Source organism: Ochotona princeps, chromosome 18 (assembly GCF_030435755.1).
Source record: "Ochotona princeps isolate mOchPri1 chromosome 18, mOchPri1.hap1, whole genome shotgun sequence".
Taxonomy (NCBI): Eukaryota; Metazoa; Chordata; class Mammalia; order Lagomorpha; family Ochotonidae; genus Ochotona; species Ochotona princeps.
Window position 1 is genome coordinate 31132707 of NC_080849.1, and position 7923 is coordinate 31140629.

Sequence of the window (7923 nt, forward strand, 5' to 3'; positions counted from 1 at the left end):
AATCTGTACATCCTGATTGCACAACACAACAAGATGATGGTGTGTGCTCAAGTTTCATTGCTTTTATTTCCAGATCAGGCTAAGATTGAAATTTTTCTGAACAAAAGGAACTTCTCTCAATCACTGTCATTAAACGTTTTTTAGCTTAGCAAATAAGCTTTATCTGCAGAATTGGAAAGGCTTCAAGATGAAGATGGGTCTAAAATTTCTAAACAACACAGTGCTTATCTGCAATGTTTCTATTGTGATAAAGCCATGTTGATGATGACCAATGCTGTTTCAATCACATCAGGGTAACTTGTTTTATTAGATGCTTGAATAAAAAGATAAAACATGATGTGAAATCTCCAATTCCACGTAATTTAGCAATATATATTATTTGAGCACATACTATAGGACCAACGATCATATTTCAAAATCCTACTCACTTTTCAATTGAAGAGCCTCCAAATTAACATTAAGTTGGAAGTAATTTGTTGATGTATGAATATTGATTTGCTAAAAGGCAACTAAGAGGGAAACAATCCAGCAACATTTCATAAATGTCTTCCCAATAATGAATATGTTCACTTAAAAACATGTGTTTATGTCCTGATAACAATATTTGGAAATACTTATCTGTATAAATAAAAGACACTACAAAGATGAAATACATTGAATCCCAGTAGAAATCTGCATTGAAAAGCAATTTACAGTTGCTTTGGTTAAAGGGAACATACCTTTGAACCCCAGTTAAGCTAAGTGTTAGCTCTCTTCCAAAAATTCCGTTCTCTTCACTAATAGACCTGTATTACCAAAAAAATACTGAATTGTTGTCACATTTTGAATTTTGTTCATACAGATCTTACCAAATATTTTCTCTCTCTTTTTTCACTTGGGCATCTACATAAATCTTCATTTTTGTTCTTAGCGCTGATGCCTAAGTTATTGACCACCTGTTTTAAAAAACATTTTTCAACTCTTCTATTAAAGCATGAATGTTAGTGTTTCTCCATTAGGTTACATTGTTAAAGGTATCGTATCGCCAGTTATCCACACTTCCCAGAGTCCATGAGGTGAATACAGATATTTTGAAAAGAAAGAGAAGTGGGAGAAAGTTGTATGTCACCTGAATCTTTTTTTATATCTCACTCAACACTTTTTGTAGAATTTAATGGTAAAGTAAATATGGTCATATAGGGAAATTGGCAGTAACTGTTTTCGTTGTTTGCAACAAGAGTTCATATGAAAATTGCTATAACCAAAAAATTCTATCTAGATGGATTTTTCTTGATTTTCCATGACTACTTGTTATGGTAATAGTAATATTCCCAGATATTAAATACAACTTTATTTCAACATGACATTAAATCCATCATCTTCTATGTTAAACTAATTTTCTTTACATTCTCTATTTCTTGAGCCTTGTTATAGAGAGAAATCTGGCACTTCTGATTCATTTCTTACACACACATATGTATGTATTTCTGTATAGATATATGGAGCCTCTATCATGCCAGGTGGCCCAGGACTCTAGGTGCAATGTGGGGAGTGAAACAGAGAGCCTTGCCCTGTGGATCTTGCATTTTTGTCCTAAGAATAATTTTTGATAAATAAAAATAGCTGCTGCATTCCTTAAATGAGAATCTATACTGCTAAAAACAAAATAATTTTTTTCGTATAAGGGACTTTTTCTGAAGGTAATTGGCACTAAACAGAAGATCACAAAATACATATAAAGCAAGAATTAAGCATGGATCACAGAAGAAATATCCAATTGATAATTTCACAAATAAAATGAAAAATTAGAAATATACATATCCATTTAGTTAAAACTTGATGAAATATACCTCACACCTTAAAACATGAATCAATGGTTGATTTTGGTGCATTCATCTTAATGTTTCTAACAATATTGTATATTAGCATGAACTATCTTTTATCTTTTATTCAGCCATTTAGATTGATCATACATTCTGAAATGAACTGTGTCTGCATTGATTTGGTAAACATGTTAAGTACACTCATAAGTTTCCTTAATTTTTGACCTTGACTTTGATATTGAATCATTCTCTTAAAGCGTCTTGATGTCATCTTTGGTGATTTTGTCATTAACTGGTCCAGAAGGTCTCTAAGAATACTTTGCAGGGTATCATTAAGTCCAGGATCTCATGTAATTTTTTACTCTATAATTAATATGCATTCTAATTATGTCATATTGTTGCTTTGGTTAATTAAAGCAAAACACTCAAGTGTGACATTGACCCAGTGAGATTTTGCTCCATTGTTTTTCGTTTTGCTGCTTTGGTTTGTTTTTGTTTTTGTTTTGATTTTTTTTGCTTCCTTACCCTAACTCCCACCTTTGAAGATTGGAATGCTAAATACTTAACGAAATATCTCTTGCAGTTTTAATCACATTCTCAACTCTGATCCTGTAAACTCAGAAGAAATCAAAGCAATGCATTCAATTTTCTTGCAGAGGAGGAAAAAATTAGTAACTTGGAGGTGTAAATGACCTCTAAATCACTGAGCTGTGTGGAGCATGCTTGTGCTAATGAAAGTGAGAGAAAGTGAAAGCCAAATCTTGGTTTCCAAGATTAGAACATTGAGGCCGGGGTCAGGTATAACCTACAAACGACAGCATTAAAATAAAACCAATCTGCTTACCCTCAGCCTCAACCCTTTAACAATTTCAGTTAAGGATATCAACCAACAACTTGGTTTGGCAGCTAAATCATAAAGTGTTGTATCATCGAATGAAATAACAATAATGAGCCAATCAGATATTAGATGTCTACATGGCTGAGATGGCTATTTAATTTTCTTCTCTAAAGATTTGTGCTGATACTGTGTCTTGAATATAAATAAAGGAAATACGGTTTAAAGTGGTTTCGTCCAGAACTTCCGTTATCTCAAGATGCTTTTTTTATCAGAACTGTCCAAATTAGACCTTGCTAATGATTGTCTTGCATAATCTCTGTCTGCAAGTGTGACATCCCTACATCTCTCCCTTTGTTTTCTCGTGCTAAATAGCAGAAAAAATAAATAGCAGAACAAATGGAAGCTAACTCCTGCTTAAAAATATCAAAGTTTTGAAAGACCATGACATGTAACAAAACTTTAATAATGTAAGAATACACACCATAAAATGCCTTTCAACAGAAATGTGTACATTTTAAATAACTTTATGAAATATTTTAAGCTAGACACTCACAAAGTATTATAAAGCAAACTTACTGGATTTGCTTTAAATATGCATAAGGAACAAGGATTTGGACATGTGAGTTTTCTATACAAGCGAATGCAGAACATCTTCAACAATTTCGTGGAGATTGTGTATTATGAAAAAAGCTATATATGGACTTCAAAAGTTATATTTGAACTCTGTTTTTGCACAGTCATGTTGCAGTAGCGTCATAGACACTGCTTCAGCAGCATTTAAAGCAGTATTCCGACAGGTTTCTTTGTGGTGCTGTTGCAATTATCACTGTATTTCTAAAACAAATGTCAATGTGTGAGTTTTTGAATACTGAACAATTTTGTGGAAAATAATATTGATCTGAAATTTAAAAGTTTCCAAGTCAAATCCTTGCTTAAAAGATCCACCTATAAGTTGTTAAAGTGTAAAACACCATTGGTTCCTTCAGTCCCGATGCATTTTTCTGAACTTGTTTGGAACTCTTGAGTCGCTAAAAGCAAAGCCGCGCTTTAAGGAACAAATTCTGAATTGTCTAAGACATTCATTCATGAGTGCCATGAAATGTTTAGAGATGCCAGCCACTCATGCTACTACCAGGAAGCTTCTACGGCATTGGGAAGATTGAGTTAAGAATAAGCTTGACGTAGGCATTTGGTGTAGTGGATACTTTGGTCATTAGGAATGCTCGGTTAATATCGCCAAGATTGCTTTCAAGCTCTGACCCCTCTCCTGATTCCAACACCCAGAGATGGGCAGGTTGTTGCTACCCAAGTGGGAAACCTGGCTTGGGAGCACTGGTTTGGGTCTTCTGGGTCCATTTCTTGCTATTTAGAGGCATTTGGGCTGTTAACTAGTTGAGGCGAGAGCTCTCCATTTCTTTCGTTGTCTTTCTGCCTTTCAAAGTATGTAAGTAAACAATGGTTGTCAAAACCTGGATGTTTCCAAAACGCACACATTCAAAGAAGATCTCTTTGTGCTGAGAAATGATTGCCCCCCCACCCCTGCCCCTTGACTACCCTGTACTGCTCTTCCTTCCTGAGAGCAGTTGTACTGGAGTAAGGGCATCAACAGCACCTCAAGGAGGAACGCGTGAATCACGTCAGCCCTTAACACTGATGGCTCACATCTAACTTTGTGATTGTCTGTCTAGGACCCACGGATCTCAGCATGAAGAGGCAGTTGGCCAGCAGCTCAGGATCCTCCAACAGTTCAAGCTCAAGACCCCAGCTGAGTCCCACCGAGATCAACGCGGTGAGACAGCTGGTGGCAGGCTACCGAGAATCAGCTGCGTTCTTACTGCGCTCTGCGGATGAGCTGGAAAATCTCATTTTGCAACAGAACTGAGTCAGATGATGACCGTATTCACTGGGGCCTAGGTTTGCAGTTTCCACTAAGGACATCTTGCTTTCTCAGCAGTTACGTCTGGTCTTACTGCACAAAATCTTTTAAGAGAAATACTTCCATTTCACCACAATTGTTCTTGACCCGCAAAGTGATGTGTTACGGTGCTTCAAAGGAACGCTGACCTCTGAAGTACTTGACGTACTGTAATGTGTCCAGCCTATTGCTTTTTGTTTTAGTGTGTCAGCATAAATATTAAGAGCAAGAAAGGCTGTATATTCTTAACTCAAGGATAAAGCGGAAGAAGTTGTGGTATAAAAAAAAACGGTTCAAGATCCAACTGAAATATTAGTGGATATTGCTACTGACTCATGGAACTGAAAGTTGAAGTTTATGGCAAAAAAAAAAAAAAGAGCCAAATTTCTTGTTGCTACAGGTTATAACAACAATGAAAAGGATCTTGTATTTTAAAAAAATATGTAATTTTTATAAAAAGAAAACTTGTTTTTCATTCAAAATTGTCATTTTTACTTTAGTAAACTTTTTCATAGGTCTTAAAAGAAAACGGTTTTGAGAAAACTACTGTAAGTACTTTTTCCACATCCCTTTGCCTTCTCCTCTTTCCAAATTCTTTCTACAAAAATAACATTTGATGCTGGAAACCCCCCTTCCTGCATTCTTTAAATCATCGTATCAGGAACTACTTCCAAGAGAATAAACCTGCCTCTCTCTGCTGCCATGGTGATCTCAAAAACTCTACTCCACACTGCAGCTCCAGCATATCTGTTTCCAGCCCAGATCTTTCTACTGTTAACTATACATACTGAAAGAAAGAATCACAACTTGATTTCTGAGAGCTGCTGTCTCCTGGTGGCCACTGCAATCTTACAGGTGTCCCTAAGCAGCAGTCGGACGTAGATGATTGAATGTTAAGAGGTTGCAAGTGACAATCTGAAAATTTGCACTCTCGTGTGTAATTCTCTTTTCATTTCTCTCTTTCACAACTAGTTTCTGAAATGGCGAGTCTGTCTCCTGATATGATTTGTATCATTTAAAGTTTTAGCGCAAAATAATGTAAAGAGATCTCAGTGGATGCAGCTGCAACTTACAATGAACTGTTCCTTCTGAATCTCCACACTTTGCCCTTATTTTATAGTGTTGGATACAGATGAGTGGTGTTTCCTTTGTGCACTGAGGCAAGCCTATTTTTACAATATTTAGGGAGATGTATTTTAATTCATGCTTCTTGTATGATTCTTTTTCTGTTGGTTTATTTTGGTTGGATTACAGATTCTTTGTGCATTCCTGAATTTGCCTTATTTCATGTAAAATTTGTCATTCGGTTTTCAACAATGAGTTGGAGGTATCAGTGATATTTCTTATCTCCTTGTTACATACAGTTTTTCAAGTAATGACTGTGATTGTGACCAAGTAATGTGCACTTTTTTCTTGTAACTGTGGACATTGCTATGCTTTTTTTCTTCTAGTGTTTCTAGAATTACTGTTCCTTACAGTTACATAAACAAACAAAAAAACAAACAAAAAAAACCTTTTGTGATACTGTTGGTGAATATAATGTGAAAATCTTATTGAAATATGAGTATTTTGGAAATACATAGTTGCACAAACATCTTTTTAAAAAGGTGTGGATTTAGAGTTTGCTTATTTAAATGAAAAATCAAAAATTGAGGGCTGGTATAATTTTCTCTGTTTTGTTTGGTTTAATAAACAGATTTCTGTGTTAAAACAATGATTGTGAAACCTTAAAACCTTTGTGGATGATTTAATGCTAAATTGTTAGCCATTCACCTTTAAAATCTGAAATACTATGTTGCATCCACATTTAGCACAAAATGAACATGCGTATCTTATTTCTCTAGAACATCCAAACATCTCCAGGGAATCAACATTAAGGCTGATGAGACTTTAATCTAAAAATGAACAAAGGAAATTAGCAAGCCAAGGTGACTTCATTTAGTTATTTAAACCTGATTTTAAAATACAGTTGTAACCATGTAGTATTAGTTTTTCCCAGAAGTCACATGTTGTTGGTTTTTTTTTTTTTTTTTTGGTTCCCCTGATTTAATTTCTTGGGAGAAGCATATCCCAGTCTTAAGTATTTTTTGCTTCATATTTTCTTTCTTGCAATAATAGGCTTACATGTTTTGAAACGATTTCTGTTTCACAAATAAGCTTTCCGGCTTGACTTCAGCATGCATATCAAAATTCCTTGATAATGATATTGAAGCAAAGGTAGTCAAGTGGGCAAGCTTTCCCAGTGTCTTCTGGGCTTTTTTGGTACATTTTTCCCAAAAAAGAAGGACACCGGGACTCCTGTAACTTCCCTACGACTGAAGAAGCTGAAGTGAAATACCCTCTTGTTTTCGTGTCTTTTGTGACCTGCACCTGAAGCACAACCTGGTCCTATTTTTACCCTATGTCTCAAGAATGAAGAGTTCACATTTCTTTATAAAGCATTTTCTGCAAAAACTTCCTACTTTCATTAAAATAAGATAATGGAAAAGCCTCACCAACACAGAGATGACATAGCAGTTTCTATCACTGTGCCAGTTAACACTTGATGAACACCAGTGTCTCGTTGCTTTATCAATTTGAAAAGCAAACCTGCCTTCAGATAACCAGAGAGAGTAGTAAGTAACCACGAGCAGCCGTGGAACCTTAGTATCAACATGACTATTTTCACAGTAAGTGGAAATAGGGCATCCAAATATAAGGAGAGCCAGCATTTACCAATTATTTACACAAGCAAAGACATTTCTTCTTCCTTCACTTCCAAAAATAGATTTTGGAGAGTGATGCAATTACTGTCCGTTTTACAAAGTAGGTTCCAAAGGGAAGTCATTTGCCAAGAACGCAGGAAAGTACAAACAAATGCCATCGTGTGACCCAGAAGGCCCTGAAGCCAGAGCTACTCTCCTGTCACTGTTGCTGCTGCTTTCCCAGGTGCCAAATAGCTGAACTCTGCACTGTGTCTTGGAACCAGGTGTTTATACAGATTCTTAGCAGTTTTGTTTGTGCAGGTTAATCACGTTTATTTAAAATGCATTTGAGAAAGCATTTGAATAAACACGGAACTTTATCCTGCTATAGAGGCTAAATTTGCGTTAAATTATATTCTATACAAATGTAGACCTGAGAGTAATCAAAATCAAATGTATATAGCATAAAGGGTGGGGTGGGAGTGGATACTGCCAGGATAGAACCTTATAAGCAAAGAGAAACAGGATTATCCAGTTAAATACACAATGAAACTCATTCCCCACAGGTTTTGCCTTAGACACATACAGATCACTAACCAGCTATTGTCATGAATCCTGACACCAGGAGCACAAATAATATTTGAAGATTAAGATTAGCATGATGAAAATGTTTCCAAATTTCTT

At 35.7% G+C, this 7923-nt stretch overlaps 1 protein-coding gene across 6 annotated transcripts in view; it reads left to right on the plus strand.

Moving 5' to 3' along the window:
• The window catches only part of NOL4 (nucleolar protein 4), a 276838-nt gene extending 270572 nt beyond the window's left edge, over window positions 1-6266 (plus strand). For all 6 annotated transcript variants that reach the window (XM_004579558.3, XM_004579559.2, XM_058676997.1 and 3 more), the window contains one exon: window positions 4329-6266. In XM_004579558.3, the coding sequence (XP_004579615.2) occupies window positions 4329-4522 (194 nt within the window). In that variant the 3' untranslated portion in view covers window positions 4523-6266. The remainder of the gene's footprint in view (window positions 1-4328) is intronic.
• The last annotated feature ends 1657 nt before the right edge of the window (window positions 6267-7923 follow it).